This window comes from Sparus aurata, chromosome 15 (genome assembly GCF_900880675.1).
Source record: "Sparus aurata chromosome 15, fSpaAur1.1, whole genome shotgun sequence".
Taxonomy (NCBI): domain Eukaryota; kingdom Metazoa; phylum Chordata; class Actinopteri; order Spariformes; family Sparidae; genus Sparus; species Sparus aurata.
The window spans coordinates 25163680-25191625 of record NC_044201.1 but is presented as its reverse complement, the minus strand read 5'-3'; the positions used below and the strand labels follow the sequence as shown (position 1 = coordinate 25191625).

Below are 27946 nucleotides of genomic sequence, written 5' to 3'. Positions count from 1 at the left end.
GAAAAGCTTATAGTTCCTGTAGTGATTTGAAAGCTGTGACGGAGGCTATGAAGTGAAATAATAACTCAACACAACGTCAGATTTGAGCATAGCTGTATATGATGACGTATTTACAACACATGACAGTGATTTAAGACATTATCAGGAATGTTTCCAGGTTGGAAATGTACGATGATTACCCTCTCAGTACAGTTTGTATTTATTTACAAGAATCATATAAAAATCCCTTTTCTTCTACTGACGCTATTGTAACAGTGAAATGATACAAAGCAGTGACGGAATCAACTCTTTATGAAAAGAATCAATCTGCTACCCCGAACTGTCTGAACCCTTTTACACTAATGTCATAAGGCACAAGTGCATCACATCTTAAACTGTGATGATGGTGCGAATTGTTGACAGAAGTTACACCGAAGACAAAATGTTTTCCTTATGGCTTGAATTTGATTCACCCCTCTAAAGTCGTGTTGTACAAAGGGACAAGCTACATACAGCATCATATACCTGTGGCCTAGTAGAGCGCAAACAGAAAATCTTTATATCAGCTGGTCACATTGATGAAAAGCTAAGCCATGGTGACATTGTACATCTTGACTTGTTAAACGTGCAATTTCAAAGCATTTCCGGTGCAACACTTAAAAATTGAGGACACAGAACCTCAACGTGGTAGATCAATCAATCAAACTGTAAAAAGTAAATAAACATCCTTGTCAATCCTTGACATAAGATACCTGAGAATTAACACAAAAAGAACCAGGCTGCGTCCACCAGGAGCCTCTTTCTTCAACGTCATTAGAATGGCACCAACAGCTAAGCATCTTCTTAGTGTTACAGATCGACAGCGTCATGACCCGTGCTTTCTGTATGTATTGTATTAAAGAGGGGCCTGGTGGACAGAACCTGAAATGATGACACCTATTGTTTTACATTTAAAATCCCTTAATACCATCACATGTCAAGTACATGTGTAAAAAAAAAAAAAAAAAAAGGTCAATTTGCCACTTCACATCACATGAAGGACAAAAAGCATTAAAATCATTTTAAGGAGGCTTCATTATAAGGCAGTTCTCAAACAAGTGTTTGTGTGTGAAGCGCAGTAACAACAATCTCTCAAGAAAGACGTCTTCAAATGTGTTTGTGTAGTTTGGAAAGACTTGTTTGTTACAAACAGACTTAAAACACTGATTGACAATTGTGTTATGCCAAACTGTACATACACCAGTGAAAGAAGAAGAGTATCCTTCTTATCTTTCTTAAAAGTTTAGACTTTCAGTATGGCAATCAAACTCCGGGGGGTTTACAGTGGAGTTCTCGGGTAAAGATCTCTGGAGGCAGAAATACAGACTGAGCCCAGCAAGTTAGAGTCAATCCTGAACACTAAAGACATTAAATGGGCTGATTTATCTTTCATAGCTTATTTACCATGGACTCATAAGGCTTGACAATCAACCAGGCTTATATAGCTTGTAGCTAGCTGTCCCTTCAGGTTTAAACAAACCACACTAGCTAGCCTGCAGGTATCTAACAAATTGGCTACATGACATCTTGGTGATACTTCCAGAGGATGTTTACTCTGGTTATTTGCTTTACTCAATAGTTTTTCTACCTCCAAGAAATATACACCTCACTAAAATGTAAATCTTCCATGTTCATTGCTGTGACTGTAGGTTTATCTGTAAACAGACTTGAGTCCTGACAGTCACAGTAAAGAACATCCTCGATGGTATTATGGCTGTCACTGTTAGTGAGCCGTGCTTTGACAATTATCAGCACAGCTGGTGCGTCTCTCACTGGCATAACCCGTTGAATAAACCCACAATAGAGATGTGTTCATTTGATGATTCGGATTTGTCAGGCGGGTAAGATTGGTACTTTTTTTCTGTTTCAGTCTCCATGAGAGTAAGTCGACTTGACAGCCCAGGGCTGCACCGTGCCTCGGCCAAACACGGTGTAGACCGATGCTCCGAACAGGTTGATGGCAGCAGCGATGTAGAAAACAGTCTGCCACTCTTCTATGGTGTTCTAGAAGACAGTCAGCACAAGTTGTAATGAGTACAATAACATGTACTTTGGCACACTTGTGTATCTTGTGCATTCTGTGAAACATTTACATAATAAACTCCATGGTGCTCTGGTAGTCCTACAACTTCCTGCTTTAGCCAAAGAACATTTAAAGGTTTGGTTGGAAAATGTGTTCAAAACATTCATTTAAATGTTTTCTTAATCTTTTTCCCACATTGGCACATATTGGTCAACATATACTGGTCAGGTTCTAATTGAAATGAAACAAGTAACAAAGTTTAGCCTATCAGCACACTCTGGGTATGACTGTGTTCATTTTAAAGGTGTATCGACGCCCCCTGGTGGCCAGATGTCAAACATGCTAATCCTTTACTTACTAAACCACTTAATCAGGAAATGGTGCATCACGCCAAAGTAAGTATACCATCTGTTTAGTAAGGGACAAGTGGAGGTTAGGGCACTCACAGTGACCTCTGTTACTATGTAAGCAGCAGCATTTTACATAGTGAAAACAATGAAAAACTTTATCTGCTCACTGTGGCTGACATGAGTAATTATGAAATCTTGTTTCAAGTCTCGACTGCTCTGTTCAGTTTTCAAGGCATCAGCCAGACTGTGCTGACTGAATGTAAAGTGTGATTGTTGTAAAAAGAGTTTCTTACATTACTGGTGAGTGCTCTGGCTATAACTGGTCCCACCATGCCAGGAATGGTGGCAAAGGTGTTTGTGATTCCCAGGAGAATACCAGCATACCTGCAAACACAAGTACATTGATTGTTAGAAGTTCAGAGTCATGACCTGCTAAACCCACAACAGTGGTGAGTGCTGCTACTTAACAGCTCACAACTTCACAGCTTTCACTCGGATTAACTTCATTGATTGCTGTCAAAAATATCGCTCTATCAGTACATATTAATTCTGAATATTTGAGACAGTTTCAGAACTCATTTTCTGCAGTATTGATTCAACGGTACCCGATGTGCTTTCTCACTCTCGCCTCTCTGTTCTAAAATTAATGTTTCTAAAGAAAGTGTGATATTTCATGTTTACAGACGCCCCTTTCTGCTCATAGCTAACAAAAGAAAAGTTGTACCTGATTGTCATGTTCTCTCCTTGTTAAATGTATCTTTTAATAAAAATCTAAATTCAAATGCTCTCAATGTTGCTTTAACTCTTTCCCTGTGGTATCAAAATGGTTTGAAATAACGCTACCTTTCAAGGGATTATAAACACAAATTTATATCTGGAGGAGATCCTTAATCTCTGTAGAATAGTGTATCAGATAGCTCCCGGTACTATCTGCATATATTCACACAGACAAACATCCGTGGAAGAAATTGGTAGCTCTTACGATGGGGCGATGTCAAGATGGTTGATGTTGAAGCCAGAAGCAGACACTCCGCCCAGAGAAGAGGAGATGGTGAGGAACGTCACAGCTAAGGTGTAGTTACAGCCTGTATAACCTACTGCCACCAGGAACACCGCCGGCCCGATCATACCTACAGAAACAACACAGTTAGGTTTAAACCTTCCTCAGAAGTAGTAAACATTACTAGATGACCCAAGTCAAGATTCTAGTTTGTTGTGTGATATTGATACTTCTTACCAACGAGAGAGAAGGCCTTTCTGACATTCACAGTAGGGTAGAGGCAGGTCTCACGCAGGTAATCAGCGAGCTGACCACTCACCACAGCGACCACAGCGCAGCCCAGGTAAGGAAGAGATGACAGCCATCCGTTCTATTGTGGACAGAAGAAAACAAAACATGACTTGTGAGAACGCACTTTTCATACGCATATTGGTTGAGAGCAGAAATTATTTTAGACTCTGTTGTATAGGTTGGGTACTATCACTGGTTTCCTGAATTTATTTGATTCCAAGGTTAGGAATATTTCAGTCACAATATGAATTTTGCTTTGATATGAAAGAAATACTGAGAGAACTAATGCTGCAAATCGTAAGGACTCCCCTATACATTATTTAAAGTAGTAATGTTTCCATTAAGAACTGAATCATATGGCTTCAGGGATCTGTAGTTTAAATCTGCCTGTGGAACAACTGAATAAAATTTTCAGTTGACATTTTCCATTTCTAACAACCTTTTAGGCCATTTGAATGTTTCTGAAATGCACACGTAGATTTGACAGTTTAATGATCTCACCTGCTGTATGCTGAATCCCAGCACGTCATTCATGTAGGTGGGCAGCAGGGTGAGGAGGGTGTAGAAGGTCCAGTTGTAGGAGAAATGAGCCACCACGATGGCCCACAGTGGTATGGACGTCACTATGGCTCCCCAGGGGATGTGACCTGCTGAACTGGCCAGCTGGGACACACAAGAGATGTGAAAAAATAGAGAATGGATTGATTAGGAAGTTCATGATTAAATACTGATAATCTTAAATGACCACAGGATGTTTTATTCCTTGTGTGTCTTGCCAGTCGATACCAAGCTCTCCTCTCTGTCTGGTGTGTTTTATTTTTCTCCCCCTGCTGGACAGATAAATTACAATTTCCTTCTTCTATTTCATGTTGTTTATTTCTTCTTCCTGGTTTAAAAACTTACGGTTGCTGTAGAGTGCACTAAATTCGAGGAAGGACAAAGATACCACTGTTAAGTTCCCAGTAGAGATGATGAATCATGTATTAAGAGATATGTGAACACATACAGTAGGCAGGTCAGCTTTGCTTCTAAATGTCAGAATAAACCGCAGTGTAATGGTGGTTGGTGTAGCCTAACAGCTGAGTGAGACAGATAAGAGAAAACAATGCTGCAATACACCGAAAGGATGTAACATTGATATCTGATAACTGATCCTTGAGCGGAAATGCCAGCAAGCACTCTACTGCTACTGTCTTAGCAAGGAGGTAACGGACAAGTAAATCATATAGTGTGTCAAGATGATAATTAGCGATAGCATGTATCAATTACACTACATGGTACAAGAACTCTGTTGGAGTGTATTTTGTTTATGTATTATCATATACTGTGGGTCCTAATTAAAGTACAACTAATGGAAACAAAGAAAAAGGAATACCAAATAATGTCATAACAATGCTAGTCATACTTTATCCAATAAAGTAACATTCGGTACAATGACTCGTCTGTATATTTTATAAGTGTTTCATATTTTTTAAATGTTGCAAGTTTTTAACTGGAGGAAACTGCACTGAAGAATCTACCTGGAATTACTAATTGTGACTTATTCTCTGGTTACATATTCAGGACAGCTGTCATGTCTATATCTACCTTATTTAAACGAGTGGTGCTGGATGAATCCAATAAACCCTTTTCATAAACCTATGAAACTGCTCTGTTGTGTTTTTCCTGTACATGTAATCTGTTTTCTGGCATTACCTCGTTCTTTAGCGATGAAGTGATGTATAATCTTTCCCGCTCTGATATCCGAGGGTGAGTGTTTGGACTGTCGAAGACGAGAAATGTCCACAAGACAAACCACACCAGGCCAACAGCACCTGGACGCACAAACGAGCAAGCAAGCTGTCATTTTATCACACATTAACAGCTGTGGCCTATACTGTATCCAACATGACCTTTGTCACATTTAGGATAAGCAGTAAGCAGTCAGCAGATCTGCGTCTTTAGATGAATAGGTAATGAGGATGTCTTTAAAACAAGGGTCAGTTTCCTGAAACTTAACTAAGCTCGTGGCAAATCATTATCTCTTTTCCCCTGTATCCACTGAGAATGAGAGTTTTTTGTTGACACCAATATCTGACATCTGTCCAGTGGTTTATAGCTGGATTAAATAAGTAGCAGTGGCAGCAGCTCACAAGGCAAGCCAACAAGTCAATAAGTAAGACAGTCTGCAGCGGCTCCATCTGTAAGCACATTTTCTTGTTGAGAATGCTAAATCATCATTTCCACAGAGCAAAGAGGAACAAAGGAACAGACTTTGGAAACAGCTCGTCTAAAGCTTCAAACACAGAAAAATAACTCTGACTAATCAATGAGGCCACTTGAGGTCAGAGAGAAAAGCTTATACGTGTGTAATCGGCAGTGACTTCATTATTAAATCATATTACGTGCATTAGACAAGATCAGACTTCATCTGTAATGATGTATGGTTGATCTTTAAGCACAGGGTTCTATGATATGAAGTGTCCATAACTTGTTCTTGATAACAACACGTGGTAAGAATAAAAGTAACCCTATCCCAACCCTCTACTAATGACACTGCAGGTGTTTTACCAAATACATAGAAGACGTAGGTCCAGTCCAGGTAGAAGCAGATTTCACCAGAAAGAGGCAGAGATATGACCGTCCCCAGCTGGGCTCCTAGGAGAGAGGAGAAAAGATAAACATTTACATCCTACAGTCTCAATGCACAGAGTGTAACTACTGAATGATGAATACACAGAGAGACACAAGTCAACACCAACAATAATGTGACAGATTATTTACTAGTTTGTGCTTAATTGATTAATTAATTAATTGTTCAAATAGCAACTTAACTGATTCAGGCAGGTGATTCAGTTTCAGTTTCCACTGTTTCCTTTGTGTTGACATTGAACCACCTACGTTTTTGTGTCTTAGATAGAAACTGTTAACATTTTATTGATACTAATACCATTATCAATTCTGCTTATTCCCTTATTGATTCCTGATCAACTTTCTGTGTCAAAGAAGCTGCCCAAGTTTTCTGCATCAACAGAAAACAAAAAACAAACAATAGAAAAAGGGCAGCATGTGAAGCCCCACTGCTTACACTGTAACCGGTTCCTTTTACCATCCTTTTCTTATTTTTTTGCTAAACATTTGCAAAAACAAAACCTGCTAAGCTTGCCTGCAGGGTGCTGTTTTTATTAAGTCAGGATATTCAACAGACATGTATTTTTGTTTAAATTCATCTAATTTAATGTAATTCCTGGAATTTAAGACCATCTTACATAGACAGATGTGACAGCATATTGCTGCTGTTTCCATCTTTGCTTAAAATGATCATTTTACAGACATTCTAGCAAACACCTTTGCCATCTTTCTTTGTGAAATGAAGCCATGCTTTGGACTGTTTCTTTCTCTCTGCCGTGTATTCATGTTACAAGATTTTTGCAGCGCAGACACAAGTTTGAAAGCATTGATTTTCAATACGCAACAGTCAGCAAACCAGGCAAGGAATGATAAAAACAACAGATAAACTTGGAAGCATACAATTCCAATGGATCAGGCAATTTGTTCTACGCTGGAACTGGTTCTCAATTCCCAACCCTGCTTACCAATGTAGGATATTGTGAGCAGTCGGCTCCTCTCCAGGGGTGGGGCCCACGCTGCCCACATGGCGTACATTGCAGGGAATGTAACACCCTGAAGATAAACACAACAAAGACAACAACAGGAGTGTAGTTTGGCTGGCTGTCTCTATTTATTATTATTAAGGGAAATGTTGTACTTGGCTGGTGCGCAAATAACTCCATCATGTCAGAATTGAACAAACTGATCCTCTACCTCTCCTATTCCTTCCAGCACCCTGACAGCTATGAGGTAGGTCGCACCCAGGTCGGCAGCCACGGGGGTGAGCAGTGTGAAAATTACAGTGCCCAAGATTCCGAAGCCAAGCAGCCACTTGGGTCCATAGCGGCCGGCCAGGTAGCCCCCAGGAATCTGTGTCAGGATGTAGCCATAGAAGAAGGAGCCCAATATCCAGCCCTGTGTCTCCGAGTTCCAGTCGTACACACTGGCCTGTGCAGGAGCGGATTGAGGACAATATCAGGAATCAAACCAGATTACATATATAGAATACCGTTTGTTTACCTATGCACCTGTGTGCTTGTTTTCAATAGTCAGTCTGTCAGGCTACGTTTTCTCTTTACCTTTATGTTCCTCCTTATACAATTGTCTTTACTTGAAAGCCTTCATATCCATCACTTTCATGAAGTGTAGAAGCACAACCAAAGCTATCACACACATACAGGAAGCACACACCTAAGAGCAGTGAGTATAGCAAAGATTTAGGTTGTGGATTATGTTCTAGCGTTGTTACATCACAGCTGCAGAGAGGTTTTGTCATCGCTCACCGTGTGGTTGTGTTTGGGCCGCGGAGGGTTGGCATGGGCTGGACACACCGAACTGCTGTGGTTGGTGCTGGCCTGGTGGGTGGTGTTAAGCATGTCCACCATCGCCACACTGAGGTTCACCCGCAAGGAGTAGACCACAAAGAAGCCGAAGGATGAAAGGAGCGCCAGGCCATAGCGTGATGAACAGCATGCTGGGGCTACAGGGCGAAGGAGAGAGACAAAAAAAGCAATGAGATGAGTGTGTGTGCCATATTTTCATAACTAAACATTGGTGTGTTTTATGTAATCAGTCTCTGGATTTTGCATAAGGTCCAGCTGCTTGCAGTCATAACTGTCTTTATGTAAACCACAGCTCCCGTTCTAAAAACTATGAAGAGCAATCTCTCTTAATCTTTACATAAAACACAGTGGCAATAAAATCCAACGTCCTTATCTGGCAGGTTACCATGCGTACATAGTAGAAAACACCATTTGAGGCTTGTATAAGTCATGTTTGAACAAGGCTAAATTGCCCTGCTGGATCCTGCAGTACACCCTCACACAAATAGACAGTCTTTCTTAGAGTTACAACTTTCATGAACAGACGACAGATTAATTTTAAACAGGTGTTTTCATCGATCTGACTCCAGGTATGTCAGCGTGACATGACACACAGCCCCATCTTATGAGCTCAGGGTAAATAAACTCGTGACTCAGGCTTATAAAAACAAAACTGGTATAGATCCTGTTAAAAGCCTTTCTAAAAAAAACAGGATGAAACTGTGTTTTGTTTGTTTGTTTATTCAGTCGTGAAAACCAAGAGTTTGTTTTGTTCAGGCATTAAAAAATATCTGTCAATGAAGTTTCTCTCCAAACTACATACTGCACCTTGAATGCTAAATGTAAATAACCCTCTCTACTTTCAAAAAGGCTTAAAATCATGTTGTATTAGATCGCATGATATTGTACATTGTTCATGTTATCATTCATGCTTATTTGCGGAATAACCAACTGTCAACCTTTAAATAAAGGAACAGAAGTCAGAGGATGTTGTTTTCCTGTTTTCTCAGGTCTGAAATATAATAGTCACGTTACCTGGAATGAACCCCTCGTACAGACACCGTTATTGTTAGCGAGCTAAGCTAGCTGCAGGTATGTTTCTTTCACCTCTCTGGGGTTTGTCTTCGTGTCCTCGGTGAAGCAGCGGCGTCTCCTGCTCGTCCCCGTCTGTGTCCGACCCGTACCGCTCCATCTTTCAGTCAATGGTTGACTACTGCATCACGGACTAAACCAAACAAGACAACAACAACAACAGCAGCAGCAGCAGAGGCAGCAGCTACATGAACAGCAGACACTTGACTGGAGCCTCCGGTCAGCTGAGCTCAGCTCCACAAGCTAACGGCCGTCACGTGACGAGTAGCAACCGACCGGAAGTAAGGAAACACAACGTAAGCTAACAGCCGTGAATTTATTTTTACTAATTGTTTAATTGTGCGGCTTGTAAATATTATGAGGTGTGTTCAACGATGATAAATTATTTTTAGTTTAGTTAACTGCCCGGACCGGAAGTAAAGGAGCGCTGAAGTCACACCCCTTTCCGGTCGGTGTTTCCCTGATGTAAACAACATTTGCTCTCTTTGTTGAACATGTTTCTACAGTTGTTTCCACACCACTGTCTTTTGCTCTACTTACAGAAATACCTTTCAAAAATGCTTGGAAAAGATGCCAATCTAACAAAGATTGATATTTTTTAAATCCAACCTCCACCCAGATTAAAAGTACATAATTGATTTAATTATTATTTTAGCAAAATATAACATTCACAAAATGAAATGGCTTGAAAGATTGCCCTTCTGTCACACTTTTAAAGTTAGAGATTTGAAATCATATGTGACTAACAAAAAAAAATCTTAGAAAGGCAACTCTATGTTAAATTTGAGGTCAAGTGATTTCTAATTATATTTTGGTCACGTTCTTTATACAGGCGCACAAATGTTTCACTGAAATGCTGTCTGCAGCTATGAACAACAAAGGAAAGAGTTCTGACCTGTTTTCTTTCCCAGCGTGATCCTCGTAGTTCTTGTTTCCATCTAATCATGTTAGACTCAGATCAAGAACCAAAGACACAACAACGTGCTCATTATGTTCCTGTTCTCTGCTGTGACTCCTGTGGTAGGAAAACACATGTAGCGCAAAAGGGCAAGTCAACACAAGACAAGGCCGGAGGTACAGCAAATCATGTGGGGTATACTTAAGTTTTTACAGCTTTAATCTACTCTATCTGAAATACAGAGGCAGTATACTCAGGTTTGTTATTGGTCTGGTACTATCAGAGAGGTTCCTGTGTAGAAAAAGGGCATGGAGTGCTGATCCCTTACAATAAGATCATGTTAAACCTATCTGGTTGCCATGATAACATTATGTAAGGGATCATGCCTGACGAGGTGTCCATTATTAGGAATAAATGGACCTGTTAATACCGGTTGAGAACCTTGGTAGTTCCTTGACATTGAAAATAACCTTATTATCAGAACCCAATAAAGAAATCACGCACGTTTTGTACTTGTACAAGGGATGAATGGACAGTACACTCTCCCTGCACACACTCACATGTAACCGCAGAATCAGCTGATTATGTGGAAATGATTTATTTTTTCGTGAAGTTAGGAGCTGCTCAGCTGTTTGTCTCTTGGCTTTATTTTCTCGACCACAGACAAAGGGAAAGCCGAAACAGAGATCCACCTACTGTGGATGAAAGGAGAGAGACAGACAGATACAGGGAGGTAATGACGTGGACAGAGAGACAGACAGACAAGAGCAGACAGACAGATACAGCGAGGTAATGTAATGATGTGCACACAGAGACAAACAGGCTTCTGTCAGCCATGACGCAAGAGGTCACCACACTGACGATCAGGATAACATACGAAGGCACACGTGGACGACGTCACTGTTTCTAAGACAATATCCCACAATCTGAAGTTCAGACTTGAATTACAATGGTTAAGAATTGTATTACACTACAATCCTGAATCATGACAACCTGCACTTTTTATGTCTTTTCTGTTCTTTGCTGTGACTCCTGTGGTAAGAAAACACATGTTGTGTAAAAGGGCAAGTCAACACAAGACAAGGCCGGAGGAACAGCAAATCATGAGGGGTGTACTTAAGTTTTTACAGCTTTTTTCTGCTCTATCTGAAATATGGAGGCAGTATATTCGATTGATACTCCTTTTTTATGTCTTTCTAAAAGCAATTTGGCATGTTTGTTTGGGAGAAGCTTAGCAAAGTGTCATCTATGGCTGACCTTGACCTCGGACGTTATTTTTCATTTGGGATAAAGAGAAAATGAAATAATATTACAGGGTATTACCCGTGAATATGTCTACACACCTTAAATAACTAAATACATAAATAAATCTAAAGTGTGCAATTTACAGATCACAAAGTGAAGAAGTTGATTTTGTGCCTCACTGCCTTTAAACTCCACACACGCACATTTTTTCAGCTTGAAACTTGTAGTCTTCAGCCCCAAACTGATGCTGACCTCACTTGAAAACATTGATCTGTTTTTGTTTTACTCCTGCTGGAGCTTTATACAGCTTTTTTCAAGTACTCAGTAGTCTTAAAGACCTGTAAACTGACACTGAGCTATAAAATCTGTGAAGTTGTTCTTTAAAGCTTCAGGTATTTGATACTAAAGGAAGGATTTTCTATCACTTCAAAACCTCTATGATCTCTCTGCTTATACCAGCAACGGTCCAGATAAGTCTGTGTAAGATGAAAGTGGTTGCTTGTGGTAATGACCCCACAGTGAATAATCACTTCCTCTCGGTTCTATAGATCCTTACATGGTCTTTCAGCTCACACACACTTTACTATTTCAGTTCACTTTCACTTCTTTCATCATTCATAAACAAAACTCCTAGTGATTAATAACTTTGCTCTGTGTCTGCTGGATGCGTGAATAAGTTCACTAACTTGTTCGCCACTGTAACATTATGAAGTCATAATATCTCTGAGTTGTGTTTACAGCTTGTTGCATCGCTCACAAGAATCTGGTAAAGGAGTGGAATCGATTTTAAAAAAACAAGCAACAAAGAAAAAATAAAACAAGAGATGCATCATAAATATTGGACTAATCCGGCCTGAAATTGGGAAAGTTATATCTTCAAATATTTATAAGTATTGTTGAAATTCCCGATGATAAATAGAGCTGATTATACTTTCATTTAGCAGACGCATTTCGTCCAAAGCCACTTACAGTAATTCATACATACATTCATGCACTGATGGCGGTGGCTGCCATGCAAGGTGCCGACCAGCACATCAGGAGCAGTTTGGGGTTCAGTATCTTGCCTAAGGACACTTCGACATGCAGACCAGGGGAATCAAACCGGGAACCGTCCAAAAAGAAGACGCTGGCTCTGCCCCTGAGACACCACTGCCCACTTCCTACTTAACAAACATAGCTTCTACAGATAGAGTAGATGGTGGTTCACACCTTTAAAGATGGTTTGTGATCTGAAAAAAAAGGAATTTTGCCACAACTACAAGTTATAACTTATTTTTAAGATATAAAATGTAAAATTATTATTTATCAGATCAGTATTGGAAAAGAAATCCATACCATGCATCCTTAGAATAAACACATGAAAACCAATGCACAATCTTGAACCTATCTAGACTTGATAGAGCAGCTACAAAAAGTATTTCTCCACTTTATTGGAACTGACCTACTGTTAATACCACTTCAGACAACCACAAGGTGCCAGTTGCACATTCACCCACAGCCTTAACTGGCTTCTCCATATCCAGCTTACGCTGACCAGTGCTGCTGTGTTAATCATCCTATTTAACAGCCAGTCACGCCTCCTTAAATCTAATGAGTTAGCTACGGTGACTGACTGTACGATGAACAAATGTCTCCCTCTCTCCTCCTTATCTGTCCCTTCAGTCCTTTTCGCTCTCTGAAAACAAGGACCTCGTTGTGCCAAAGCGAAATCATAGGACTCACATGCTTTGGAGCAGAGAGAGTGAGAGATCACAGCGAAGGATAGGGTTGGTCAGACGCAAAGAACAAGGCAGGGGAGCGGACTGAAGTCATCTCGAGCTGGATAAGGACCTCAGAAGTGGACTAGACTGGACCAGACTGGAACGGATACCTGAACATGGAGAATGGCAAAACGGAAAGAGAGGAACAGACGGAAAGTGTGCCAGAAGGTAAAACAGGTGTCAAAAGACTTTTTGACCTCTTGGAGGCAAAGGTTCTGGTTTCTACTACCCACAGTTATGATAATTGTGTAATTGGATCCGTTTGTTAAGTGTGTCTTTCAGTAAGCAATGAAATGCAGAACTGCCGATTTGTTTTATCCAAGATGTTTCATTTACAGCGATATAAGAAAGACAAAAGCAGCAAATCTTCACGATGATTGAGGTTGAAATTAAATTTTTCCCAAAAGAAGAGTCAACCTTCTGTTTAACATAAATGTCCCACAGATGCTGCAGTGATCCTTTGAAAAATGATTAGCCATTTTCTTGAAAGGCTGGAGGTGATTTGAAATGTACATGTGACAGGTTTTGACTGACAAAGGTTCATTGGTTTGAATGATGTCGATTGCAGAGGATCATCTTTGATCTCCCTCCCTTAGTTCTTTCTTTGTGTTGTTTTTTTGTCAAAGCTTGAGGTCACTCTGGGACAGTAAAACTTAATAAAAACTCCTTGACAACAACTTTTTCTGGCCTGTAACAACTGAGGCCAGCCACACAGAGCCAAGCTGTTAGAGTAAATCTGTCCTGCAGACAGACAGCCTGTTGTTGGCCACTGCATTTTCCTTCTTTTCGCTCTTTTCACAGTTAAAAAAGTTTTGTGCAGTACAGATGTAGCTCATTGTGCTTGCAGGTCAATTATGCAAAGTGATACATGTTAAATACGTATTTCAGATGACCCTCAGCGGTGTTGACAGCGGACTTGAACTGTGGCATTTCCACAAACAAACAGAAGCATTGTGCTTTTGTACAGCCAGTTATCTGTCTCCATTAAATCGAAAAGTCCATCACGAATCTGAATTTTCTTCAGCAGCACTTTTCTCCAGCAGTCATTTTGAAAACATGAAAAACAGTTCCTCAAAACTCTCAGTAGAAATGAAAATGCGACTCATCAGGACACTCTTACTGGAGCTGCTCCATTTTCAAACGAGTAATAATTACAGACATACAGTCACATGAAAACATATACACAGTTAAAGGAAAAAACAAATTAATCTTCCCCACTTGAATACCAAGTCTCCTCTGATTGGTCAGCTCACACACGCCTGAGTCAGCACCGCTAACAACCACAGAGCAGCCGTACTAAGTAAATTATTTCATACTAGACTAGCCCCAAGGCATAAATCAGGCAAATGTGCAACATGGTGACGTATAGAGTGATGCCACTGAGTCAAGGAATTAAAGGCGAGACTACTCACGAGGCTTTTCAGGGGTTTTCAGTGGGAGACGAGAGCCTCTGTTGGTGTGGACAAGATTTGTTAGATGCACAGGAACATCTAACAAACACTGAAGGAAAAGGAAAAAATGTCTCCTCTGACACAGACACAGCCTCAGCCACAAAGACACATTACTCGAGTAATAGTCAGTCAACGTCTTGGATGGCATCTTTTAGTCTTATACTCTCATATAGATCATATTCACATGGCGGCCATTTTCCTCACTTCATGCTCAGGGTGAGGAGCTTATATGTAGTCGTAAGTCCTCTTAATGTAGGTAAACTGATACATGGTTGTCATTTTTACCTTTCCCTGATTGAAATTAAACAAAATTGATGGTGAAAATTCAGAGGGACATCTTTTTGTATTTCAAGGTAAGACACAGTGTTAGCTTCCTTTAGACAACAGCTAACGTGAAACACAGTGGATGTAGTTAAATGGTAACGTTAGCTAGGAAGTGGCTGAATGCTAACGTTAGCATGGGTTCATCAAGATGTTATTGTACAGTGAAATACGGCCTGATGTTCCTCCAGATTTCAACATCCATCATCCTTTGAAATGAAATGATAACAGTTTGTTATCTACAATTATAAGACTTGGCCACCATGTGAATTTTGCACTCTAAAGAGAGTAGTTTTGTGTAATCATTCATACGATTCACAATGTTTTAGGTGTATGATCCTTGAATCGAGACCAGGAGTCTGTGAATGATGCTCCGGCGTACATCCTTCAGAGTGCATGGCATCAACTCTACATTCTTTAACATGAGAAATGGATGAACAAGTGAATACAATGGAGGAGTGATAATGACTGAAAGAGGTTTTCTTGTGACAACAGTGAGCCTCATTGTTCTCATGACATCCAAGTAATATTGAATTACATTTTCTCCGGTTTAATCTTTAAACATGTTATCCAAGGCCATCATTCCACGTCTGCTTATGAACATAACAACTACAACTAACTGGGTTTTTCTTTTATTTCTTTAGACAAAGAAGAAAATATGGAGGAGGCTAATCTAGAGATTGCTCAGGTAATCAAGTTTTCTTCTCTTCCACACAACCAAGTAACCTCTTGACTTTCACCTCACATGGGGTGAAGTTTAAAGTAAAACTGCCGATGTCATTATTTTGGACGCTGATCTGATATTTCCTCTCTTGTCATTCAAGCTTTCCCTCCATCCGTTGGGTTACTGTGCTCTCACGCTGCTATAAACCTCCCGCTAGGCAACATTTACTTTTCAATTTTTCACGGGAAACTCTTCACCACACCATATGAGAACTTTCTTTTAGGATCCCAAGCAAACATTAGGGTCAGAAGTCAAAGACAGGTCAAAGGTCGAACTAGTCATGTGAGTGAGTCTAATTCTCTTAAGACATTCAGATAAGTAGAAACGCTATCCTGCTGTTCAACATCCACTTCTTTGTTGGGCTATAGACTTATTGCAGTTTCAGGATTTTTAACATGAACTAAAATTTCTTGCAACACAGACCGAGATGCGAAGTTTCCATCCCAGTAAATATTGCAGACAAGAAATGTAAAGCTCCAGATGAAATAATACCTGTTGTTGTCCTGCAGATTTAACTGTGACAGGGGATATACCTTTGTGTCTGACCAGATGTTAATACATAGCAATTTGGAAGTAGGGCTATTATGAGCAACTATAACTGGTAACCACAACGATGAGTATTTACAACAGCGTTAAATGCGTTGACTGGCTTTCTTATTTATTTCTCTTGTTAAACATTAACTGCTGGCTTTCTTTCCTCAGTGCTCAGATTGTCAATTTCTATTAGTTCTATTGAAAAAAACAGTGTTGAGCTTCAGTTCATGTGAAGTAAAAGATAGGAATAGTTCTCAATAAGCTTGCAACATAGCAGGAAGGACACAGTGTCCAAGCTACTCTAATCACAGTACATGTGGTGTGAAAACATAGTGTGTGGAGAATCGTTTCATGTCACTTGGACTTAAACTCTCATTAGGTCTCATGACATTTGATGGGCGTATTGCATGACTAAGAGTGCACTCACAAATGAGAGAGCAAATCAAGCTTAGATGTAGATAATTGCAGAAGTTTTATGTGCGTTCATAATGTTGGATTTACTTGACTTGGAGTTTTGGAGTTTAAATGTTAATAATTGCTCACAAAAATGAAATATTACTGCTTTCAATGTGAGTCTTAAATTAGCTTTACCGAGGCCACTAAACACAACTGTTAATCCCAGTGTGTTTTCATGACCTTATAAACATTTTATTGTTTAAATTACACTCTGATCTTTTGATCTGCATGTGTTCAGGGACATCGGAAGCCTCTGATAGCATCAGAGAGGAAGAAGAGGCGAAGGCAAACAGGACAGATGCGCTATTTAGTCGGCTGCCTGATGCCTTTCACATGACTGAGAGAGAGAGCGAGAGAGAGCATGACAGATGGAGAGATTGGGCGAGGGAGCCGCTTCATCCCATGTTATGTTCCCATGAGCTGATTCAGTTATCCCCGCTGAATAAATTCAATCAGCTATGAATGAAAACTAAGACTAACTGCAGAGGGAAAGTGAGGAGGAGGATTCCCCTACTTACAGCGTATTATAAAGAAAAGGAGGAGAAAATGTACGTTTCTTTTCTTTTTATGGTCAAATCAAATCAAATGAAGAAATGTAAGGAATTTAAATGAACTCAATAATTAGGCAACTCAGATAACAAGCAAAAGAACCCAGCAACTAAAAGAACTCATAAAAAGTAAAGAATGAACAACATTTGAAGCAGTCATCACCCCAAAAACATGCCACTAAAAAAAACATTATGCCTCTTGTGATGCAGCTGCAGGGCCTGGTGGCTGAGCTGCGCGAGGGGCTCCACGCTGCCCTGACAGAGCTGTGCGAGCTGCGCCACAGGGACCACGGTCTGGAGGAGAAACTCCAGGCCCATCAGACCGACGTGGATGACAAGATAATGGGCCTGAAGAACTCCCTCAACACTTTCAAGGTGCCGGAGACGCTACACAGTGAAAACACACACAGGCACACACAGTCTATTCTCGGTGAGGCTGAGAGGCCTCCGTAACGTAATTTAGAGCATCTGACTGAATCTGTAAACTAATTTCATTTATTAGATAGGAAGGCAGCTCCGTCAGACGCTCACACTGCTATTCAACAGCAGAGGAAACACTAACAGGCATGTACATCTTCTACGCAAGAGCCGCGAGCCTTCTACCTTAGCATGTGTTGCTCTTTATGAGGTTAAATGTGGAATTGAAGTGGAGGTTTGTTACGTGCACATGCCAGCAGTACGACAAACATGTGTGTGTGTGAGTCTTATTCAAAGTGATTATCGCACCACCGCTGCTGCACACAACTGGCTAACTCTATGTGATAGCAGCAATTTTCGGTTTAAGTGACATTTTTAATACGTTTCCCATAATTCCCATTTTTAAAAAGAATAAATATCAATTTATTTAATAGACCACAGATGTGTTTAAACTTTACATGTCATTGTGTTGCAACTTTATGTGTCTTTAGGTTCAATTTGTGTCTTGTGTTATGCTGCTCTTATGCTCTGGTCAGGTTTAGGCACAAAACCTGATTGATAATGTTCAGGAAAAGATCACGTTTTGGCTTGAAATGCTCCCGAAATATCCAAATTGTCCTGAAGTCACGTTAAAACTACTTGGCTGTGTCGTCACAAACGTGGCTGAAGCTGTCACAGTTAAGAATAGCCTGTTTTGTTATCACAACTCGGCTGGAGATGTCTAAAGTCTCATTAGAAACACCAGGTTTTATCACCACAGTCATAACTCCTTAAAAATATCTTGTGGTTTCAGACTTAATAATGTTAAAACACAATCTTGAACTGTTGTCACTGGCTCAGCAGCCTTTTCTTGACCGTCCGCTTCACCAAGCAAAGTCACAACCATGTGATGTGGACATGATATGACACGTTTTGTAGAAATGTCAGTATGATACGTAGCCTGTGACACATACAAATTGCATCAGTAGAAACGTCCAACATTTCATCCTGTCGACGGGACAGCTGACAAATCCACCAGAGCCGAAGTTGCTCTCGAAGAAAAACACGTTTCTTGATTTTTTTTGCCTCGAAGCGGTCCGGAAAATCTCCTTCCAAATCCGACCTGGTGGCTAACAGTGTGAAATCCAGCACAGACACTTTCAGTCTTATCTGTCACACTGATGTGGTTCTTTGGTTTAATCTGTTTTCAGGAGGAGCTGAATGTGGCTTTGTTCCACATTAAGGATGTTTCCAGCAGACAGAGAGAGGTGCAGAAGAGGATAGAAGTGCTGCAGTCAGAAAACCCCAGAGACATCATGTCTGTCCCACACAGGTAGGATGAAGCAGGATGAAGTAGTGTAGATACAGTTTAACCCACAGAGATACATTTGATCTATATTTATCATCTTTTGCACTCTTCTCATATAAATGCTGTTTAATCACCTCGTGAATGACATCAAAGTGTCACTGTGCAAGTCACAGACGCAATATTGTTCCCCGAAACTAAAACTTACTGATAAAAGTCTGTGTTGTGTAACGTACATTTTATTTTACTTTCAATTGTTCCAAAAGTAGAAAGAGCTCAAAGGCAGATCTTCTGACAGCATCAGGGGATGAACACATCTGTGTGCCGAGCCCAGCGGACCTCAGTGTTATTCAACAGTTCTTCTCCAGTCTGCCACACAGCGGCTCGCCACAGAGGAGCAACACATCCACACACAGTGAGTCTGTCGCTCGTCTGTCTGTCTTTCTATACATCTATAGGGCACATTTACTCACGTGTGTGTGTGTGTGTGTGTAACGTGTGTGTTTGTGTTGCAGCCTCGACCTCTGAGCAGGAGGCTCAGCAGCAGCAGCAGCAGCAGCAGCAGAGAGGTTGTCGGTCCAAATCTCCAGCGTGGGTCGACAGGAAGAACAGCAGAGATGACGGAGAGACAACAGCCAACATCCCCGCTGAAAACAGTAAGATGTGACATATGTGTTACCTGGAAACAGACAGATACTGTTAAAAAGCAAATATTGACTGAGCGAGAGATTAATGACACCATCAGGGTTTGGATTGGTTCTCTATAAACCTCACTTTGGAGGCGTCTCCCATCTAGCTCAGACTCAACACAGATTGTCTCAGGCTCTTCTTCGGCCTGCGTCAGGGGTCCTGCCTGTTGTGGTGGATCCGGGCCTAAATGGGTCTTGTGCTGAGCGCTGGTTCCTGTGCTGCCATAATCAATGTCTCTGTCTCCGTCTCTCTGGCAAATACCGTGCAGTGGTTTGACCTTCCATGATGTTTCCTCGTGCTCTTCCTTTCTTCTCCTCACTGCTGCCTGAGGTATACACTTAGCAGGTCATCACTTGGAGCCATCTTCCTGATTCCTTATGGATCTTTGTTTTCTCATCCTGGAAATTGGCTTTGACGCTTCCTAGTCCACGACCCGCTTCTATACGCTTAGTATGCAACCGTTGCTTCTTGATATCAGTGGCCCCCATTCCCCAAATTTGGCCAGTTTATTGGGCTGCTCCACCTGGACTGCAGGTTTTAACGAATTACTCGTAACTCAGCATAGTTTGATTTAAATTATGTTCATGTGTGTGTGCAGATAAGAGGCAGAGGGTGGCTCTGGAGCTGCTGGAGTCAGAGAGAGTTTATGTGTCCCACCTGTCTCTGCTACTGAAGGCCAACATCTCCTTCAATGGATCAGAAGCTCTGACTCCCAAAGACAAACGGTAAGTCGGCAGATAGTCAAAGACAACTTTAGCTACAGAGGGCCAGTGTCCCCAAATCTCACCTGGACATCGACAGCAATAAAAGACACGACAGAGGTATTTATACATTTAAGTAGCTACACACACAACCTGTGAAAACACAGACCGACCCAGACATCGTCAAGTTTATCTGGTCCGTCTGATATGTTATGAGCCATAAACTCAATTATAACACAGACTTACAATCATCTACAAACACGCCGACAAACTCATCAGCCCTCAGACTTTATTCCAGGAGCGGCTGCTGATCTAATTTGAGCGCTCAGAGTGAGGGGAGAACAGGAAATAAACTAATCAAATAAAAGCAGCTCATAAACACCAGTGAGACACGGAGGACACGCTTTAAAAAAAGCCCCCGCACAGCTCGCTAATGTAATCATTGCTGAGCTTCAGCACACGTGTTCCCAATGACCGAAACGACCAGTGAGAAGGTGCTCAATAGTGTCTGTAAATGATTGCATTTGTTTTGTGCTCTCCAGTATTCATATTGTTTGTCCTCCAATATTCTGGCAGCCAAGTGTTGTACATCATTTGATTCAGGAGGACTTTAAGTTTTACTTTTGCTTTGTCTGATAATGGAATAATTAGCAAGAATTTACTAAAAATGTTGTGTTTTTATTACTGTGAATGCAGTCAGAAGGTCAGGAAGTGTTGTTTTGTATTTAAAGCGGCGTATTTGGTTGTTTTTGGACTTCCATTTAAGTTTTTGTCAACATCAGACCTTTCCAATGCGAGTTATCTTTGTATTCTATGAACGTGCGACTAAATGTCTCCAAAACCACAACAACATATAAGAGAACATATTTAAATCTTATTTTCCGCCCTTTATTTGTTTCATATTTATACAACAAAGTAAAATATTCTCTATTATCGATCACTTTCTTCGTCTTTCTCCGTGTCTTCAGTCCGTTTCCCAGCTCTCTGAGGTTTCTGATCCAGCAGCACCTTGAGCTCCTTCATACTCTTCAGGAACGTGTGCTCAAGTGCCAGTGGCAAGGCATCATGGGAGATGTGTTTATGAGGCTCACCAGCAAAGAGGTAAAGCACAGACTTTAAAATAGAGAGTGACTTGTGTGAATTGCTGTGGATTTTCTTGTATGTCGTTAAACATTTTTGGAACAATTTGTAAAGATCAAATTGTCGTTTAGCCGCTGACATGAAGTCCATGAAGCTGCTGCCTTTCATGCCTTTCCTTTCTTCTTTTTGTAATATTTTGGCCAATTGACAAAAAACTATAAATCGTATTTTGGTGTTTTCAATAAACCACTGTCACCACAAATCACAGCCACCAAAATCACTGTAGATTAGCATTTTGTTGATCGTAAAATCTCTAGAAATGTGGTAAAATATTGGTGTTTCTGTGGATGTTTTTAACCATATTAATGACAAGATGTTTGCTTCCCGTGAAGCAACACTTTTGGCATTCACAGTGCACAGCGCTGTTCCAGGCTCGTTAATGCAGAGGGGTCAAAAGGTTCGGTCTTGTGACTGCCCGTTTATAATGAATCTGAATCCATTTGGCAACCGTGGCGGAAATTAAACAAAATGTCAAATTCCAGCAGACCCACGATGAGAGCCGGAGTGCAGACGGCGTACAAAGACAACAGAGATGATTGTTATCACTGTGCAGAAATTAACATTAAAAAAGGATATTAGACCTGAGCTGACTAAATTAAAAACTCTCTGAAAGACTTGTAAGACATGTGTCCCACAAACACAGAATAGTGTTGCATATATGTAATGACTTCGATGTATATATTTAGTGTTAAAGGTTTCATTTGAGAGGATTTAGGAGGTAAATTTGCAGCAAAAACATCGGAAGTGTAAAAAACAAAATCGCTTGTTTGTTCCTGCTGAAAGTCAAAAGCAGACACAATACACTGAAGGTAATGAGTCTATACCATTACAACCAATATGTGGCCAATTGGCTCTGAGTGAATGGGAGGAAATGCAGTAATTGGTTGGAACACCTTCCTATTTAGGAAAAATAAAATTAGGTCCACGATTGTGAGTCCTTCTCCGAGCGTTGGTATAAGAGTTTGAGAGAACAAGCTCCTGTTACTTGAAAATGTATCATAAAAGTGTTTTTAGATGTTCTTCTTTGTTCATTTTGTATGTTGTTGGTTTGTTTGTTGGATTTGCTTAATTTTATTGTGAAAAGGAGACAGGCCTGAAAATTATGGATATTGCTGCTGCGATCATCTTCTTGCCCTCATGTTGTTGGAAAGTCAGGTGACGTTTTGTTACCCACAAACATTTCTACTTGAGCTTCACAGCAAAACAACATTCTCCTGAACAACTGAGTAGATGGAGACATAAGACATGTGCCACATTAAGGCATAAAAAACAACAGAAAAAGAAGCTCATCCTGTATAATTCAAGCCTCCAGAAGCTCAAAGATCCACCCACTTAACTCTCCCTCACTGTAGCTTCTAAGTTAAAAACATTAGCATGCACCCTGTCCTGAGCGGGTGCACAAGCTCGCCTTCGTGTTAAGCCTCTAAATAAAATCCTGCTGTATCTCTCTCTGTCTCCCTACAGAGTGATTTCCTGGACTTCTATGTGTCCTACCTGAAGGAGCTTCCAGACTGTCTCTCAGTCGTCAGCATGCTCGCCTCCAGCTCCATGAAATCTTGTGCCTTCCTGGAGGTAACGGAGAAAGACGTAAAGAGGCTATAATAGGGAGTGAAAGGATAATGCTTGTATGGGTTTATGCTACTGTATAGATAGATACACAGCATGTATAGCATTAAAGAATGAACGTACAGGCAGGATGTGATACTGAGTCGAAAGGCATTTCTAAAAGCATGAAACACATGACAGTACAGGCATTTACAATTAGTTGAAACTCAAGTTTACAAAGTCATTTAGCTGAAAAGACACATTTTGTTTCTACCTGCCCTAATAACTAGTTTTCTCCTTTCAACCTGATTGGTTGACCTATGTTGCCCTTTTGCTCTGATTGGCTGCAGAGTGACATAATGGGTGACGAATCCAAACCCTCCCTCTACACGCTGCTCCTTCAGCCGGTTCAGAGGATCCCCGAGTACCTGCTGCTGCTGCAGGTTAGACTAACAGATGCACTTCCAACTACATTTCATGCATACGGCTTTAGCAGAGAATAAACTCATTAAGAAGGACTTAAAACAACGATGTGTGGCCATGACTGTTTGTGCAGGGGCTGCTGAAGCAGACAGAGGCAGAGCACCCAGACTACTACCTGCTGCTGGTGTGCATCCAGCAGTTCAGGTCGTTCACGGCTCAGTACCACCACCTCCTCCAGCACAACCAGGAGCTTCTGCTGCACAACCGCAAGGAGGTGAAAAGGTCAGTATTACCAGACTACAGAAAAATAACATAACACACAAGCTTGAGAGGTCAAACGAGACATATTGTGACTGTTTGGACCTGATACGTTAAGGTTTTGAATAAGGGTTCGGTGTGTCCTGCAGGTCGACCATGAAACAGCTGCTGAAGACAGTGGAAAGTGGGATTCAAGCTAACAACATTGGCTCACCGTACCCGTGCTCTAGTGCCATGCTGTGAGTATTTTCATATCTTTCTTAACTTGCTCCATTACTTCCTGTAAGGCAGCTGGTATACGTCACACTTAATCAGAGCGTATTGCTGGTAACTGCGTTGATGAATCTACTAATGTGAATTGTCTATCCCTCACAGAGAACATGCCAACCAGGTGAAGCGGAGCAAGCAGCGTCTCCTGGAGCAGATCCAGTCACATCGTTTCCAAGAGTGGGATCAGGAACAGCATCCAGAGAGTCCTTGTTACGACGCAGAGTGGCCATCCCAGCTCCCGTTCTTCAGCTCCGACCTGGACTCACGGAACCACAAACCAACAGGTCTGTTGGTCACAGAAGCTTCTGATTCGATCTTTCTTTGGTTTGAAATTGATTAAACGTGATACCATTGATTGTAGCTGATTGATCTTTCTTTGGTTTCAGTATGCTTAACGGGATGCTCGTCTAAATGTTGAACGACATCACAAATCAATTTTTGCAAGTGTCTGAAACTCACAATGTGACTAGCACGTTCACTTGAAGCTTTCTTAATGCCTGAGCAACTAGGCTTTGCAAGTCGTCATGCTGCATGGTCAGAGTTGTACATCAGAGCATACCGCCATGTTTGATCTATGATGTTCTCTGAAAACATTGGCTTCTTGCTTGTTCAGAGGATATTGTTTGCACACCTCCTTGCTTTTCCAAGATGCCTTGTAGCTCACGCCCCATCTGTGGAGGCCTGTACCACATTGTCTTGCTAAGTGCTTAAATCACATGGTCGTTGTTCAGGTGTATAGAGACAAGACAGTCGGCCTAATCTGAGGTTCTTTCAAGATCTCACTTTTCATTCTTTACACAGTGTGTTCAGTCGAGTGCGATACAGTCTGAAAGCGTGGCTGTTTGGAACAAGTATCGACAGTTTTGCCTTCGGACATGACCGAACAACACTTTTCAAGTCAAATGTTCAAATCATGATCAGCGTCTCTTGTACAAGGATGCAACAAGGTGACTGTGCTTACAAAACACAGGTTTAAACTTGGACCAGCCTGGTAAAGGAAGGTCTGCAATGTTGTAGTTTCTCAGTGCAGAGTGAGAAAGAAACTGGGCGCTGAATAGAATTTAGATGAATTCTGAAAGTTAAAGAATCCATTAATCTGGGGCAGAGGACACATTGTCATAAACACTGGGTACTCTTAGCATCTTGGCACCCAAGTACAGTATTTATCCCATGTCATAATTTAAGACTTTATAGCCCTGATCGCAGTTATTTTCTTTAGTTTTTTCATGACGTCACTTTGTGTATCCCATGTAGGGATTCTACAGAAACAGGCGTGCAACCAATGTCACTTAAATGCTTTTGGGATGATTGCCCCATCAGTCAACCAGTCAACCAACCTTTGGCTTTCAGGTCTTGGCAGCATCCCAGAGAGCGAGGCATCTGAGAGGTCCATATCGTGCCAGCATAATCTGCCCTCCAGACCTGCAGACTTCCATCAAGTCCAGCCGGGCTCCGCGCTAGCCGATGCCCTCGGAGAGTTCCTCCTCCCTCCAGATCCTCCAGGCATGGAGAGGCTCTATGAGGAGGAGAGAGGCTCCTTCCATGATGTCTCCATGTTCGACCACTGCTCCTCGGGCTCATCAGATTCCTCCATCGACATTGCCTTCGTGAAGTGCTCCAAAGCGCCCTCAGCGTCGCATCATGCAATGGCAGCGAATGTTTCAACAACTCGTGATGTCTTTGGCAACGGTAGGAGCCAAGGTAATGGTTACAGCAAGCTGCCCAACCGGGGGTGTGCGTCTCCGGATGAAGCTGTGATGATGCGCCGCAATCAACACCGCCCCCTCCAGGCCAGCCAGCGTAAGAGCAAGGTGAGCTTGTTTCTATCTATTCTCAAGGGTGCTCTAATAATTATATCATTATAAAAAAGATCCGTAACATGAAATCTTCTCTTCTTTCAAGTCATTGAATGGCCTGCAGATGGTCTCCACAGTGAGTGGTCTGGATGGTGCTCCTCTGTCAGACCACCTCCACAGAGTGGGACTGGGCAGCCACGCCAAGTTGGAGCGCCAGGGCAGTAAGGGCAGCAAGGGGTGCCCGACCCCCTCCCATAAGGTCCACACCCCCCTGGGGAACAGAGTCGATACCGACAAACAGAGCGAAGATCTTCACGGGCTGCTCAGCATTGTGGGTGCCTTTACATGGATTAAAAAATTTAATCATTTAAAAACCCTGCACAGTCAATTAGCGGAGGGTTTTGCAAAGGACACAAATGGGTATTTTGGTTTTGTTCTTAAACTCTGCCCAATTTCCAGTTCTTGGCTTGGGTTCAACAACTCTCGCAGAAAGACTTTGCAAAGTACTTCTCGCCCCCTGCTGGTGAAATCTTCTGGCAGCACGAGATTGTAAACCAAGCACTTTGGCGGACGTCTATTTTTTTGTTCATGTGTCATTTTTTTGGCCCACAAAACAGAATCTGTCTCACCCTGACAGTGAAATGTGTCGTGCAAAACTTCTGTCATAAGCGTTATAGTAGTATTATTAATAGTCTCATTTTCAAAATTTTTTGCGTAAATGACATCAATACTGTTGACCAGCTGGTCTGATTGCCGGCTTATGTGATTGGCCACCACAGTGTGAAATCAGGTTTCGTTTCTCCAAAAGTAGTTTCTGTTTTAACCTTTCACCAGCAGGCTATTAAAGTTTTTTGCCTGGATGCACGACAGGTATTCAAAATGAATGGGCAGTGCCTGATTTGGTCTGCATGAAGCCTTAACCAGTGCAGCAGGGATTCATTATCTTGTTCAGGTTCACCTTGACAGGCCCCAAAACTGCTGATCCTTACAATGAGAAGCTAGGGATTGTGGGTTAGATAGACAGACCCTTTTCCCCCCACTGTGCTTTTAAAGCACCTATCATAGTCTATAATGAAACCAAATGGCAATATGTTATGTTCAACTCCACCAGGACTCCGGGTTCCAATCATGGGGGGACGAGGCAAAGTGGAGGAGCGGGACAGAGGAGAATAACAACACGCCCTTCAGCGAGAGGAGTCGGAAGCAGGACAAAGGAGGCTTCAGGAGCTCGTTCAAGAAACTCTTCAAAAAGAAGTAAGACTGATGATGCTCTCAAGAATGTCTGAGGTGGTTAGTTTGAAGTTGATTCAGAAATTCTTCTGCTTTGACTTTGAAGAATCAAATTTACTCCTGATCTTTTCTTCCTCACAGAAGCGGTGATGAGAAGAAAGAGAAGGGAGGTGAGAAAACACCAGAGAAGCAAAACAACGGTGACGCTTCAGGGAAAAATCCCACCTTAGTACATCTGGAGATGAACCGTGGCACAGCTGTATGAACACCACCTTATCACACACACACACATCGGCGCCGTCACAGACAAAATAAGTCCATTACAGTTGTTTTTTATAGTTACATCTGCTATATAAATGCTGTTATGTAAACAGGTATAAGTCATGGAAACTAAGCAACTTTTCCTCAAATCGTTTCCAAGTGTAAATGTGATTTTTAGATGAAAGACAGAAGTCCTTCCCCGTGTCTTTACCCTGAGGGAAAGCACCTGACATGGCTGAAATAAACAGCACAGACGGTGAATTCTTACTCATGTTTTGTGTTACTTTGACAGTCTCGGTAACAGTATTACTCGCTGAAATGAAAATGTTGTTTTGAGCCCATGTAGATTAAATTATGACAAAAGTAGGTTAAATTAAAGACTAAATTAAGGTTTTTGTGGTTACAGCCTGGACCACTAGAGGGCAAAGTGAGAGACTTTCCACCCCCGTACTTTGTGTAAATAGCTCTGCTCTACATTTAGTTTCTAGTTCATAATAACTTTCTCCTTTCTTTTCCTCTTGTGTAAATTCGGTATCGAAAGATGTTCCCCACTTCCTCTTTCATCAGGGGAAATGGCAGATTTTCTGAATATCAGGACTGTTCCTTATTTAACAGGCTGTGTTTCTCTGAGAAAGTCTGCTTTGTATTTTAAGCTATAATCAGACATTATGTTGTGCATTTACTCAGGAGAATAAACTGTTATTTGTGTGTACACGTTTCTCTTTGTGACAATAATCTGTCTGCATTTATCGGAACTGTCTCGTCAAGAGGTGAACGTTACAATCAAGAGACGTTAATGATGTTGAA

General features: G+C 41.4%; 2 protein-coding genes across 4 annotated transcripts; one reads left to right on the top strand and one right to left on the bottom strand.

Annotated features, from left to right (window-relative positions):
* Positions 1-76: 76 nt before the first annotated feature.
* Positions 77-13182, bottom strand: slc17a5 (solute carrier family 17 member 5). Of its 2 annotated transcripts, XM_030442170.1 has the most exons (12): positions 13052-13182; positions 9202-10201; positions 8056-8252; positions 7487-7720; positions 7258-7345; positions 6233-6319; positions 5378-5496; positions 4184-4345; positions 3629-3761; positions 3374-3521; positions 2685-2775; positions 77-2022 (listed from the first exon to the last, which is right to left on the bottom strand). In XM_030442170.1, exons 2-12 carry the CDS (start codon positions 9284-9286, stop codon positions 1885-1887), a joined length of 1482 nt encoding a protein of 493 aa, XP_030298030.1. In that variant the 5' UTR covers positions 9287-10201; positions 13052-13182; the 3' UTR covers positions 77-1884. The 2 variants fall into 2 exon arrangements, with proteins under 2 accessions (XP_030298030.1, XP_030298031.1); XM_030442171.1 differs by lacking the exon at positions 13052-13182 and having other exon boundaries at positions 9130-9210.
* Positions 13160-27946, top strand: arhgef33 (Rho guanine nucleotide exchange factor (GEF) 33). 2 transcript variants are annotated; one of them, XM_030442169.1, is made up of 17 exons: positions 13160-13257; positions 15506-15549; positions 17334-17498; positions 18731-18852; positions 19095-19240; positions 19341-19481; positions 20114-20240; positions 21185-21317; positions 22821-22928; positions 23252-23344; positions 23458-23606; positions 23732-23821; positions 23958-24136; positions 25203-25663; positions 25755-25979; positions 26760-26902; positions 27020-27946. In XM_030442169.1, exons 1-17 carry the CDS (start codon positions 13206-13208, stop codon positions 27141-27143), a joined length of 2502 nt encoding a protein of 833 aa, XP_030298029.1. In that variant the 5' UTR covers positions 13160-13205; the 3' UTR covers positions 27144-27946. The 2 variants fall into 2 exon arrangements, with proteins under 2 accessions (XP_030298029.1, XP_030298028.1); XM_030442168.1 differs by having other exon boundaries at positions 19092-19240.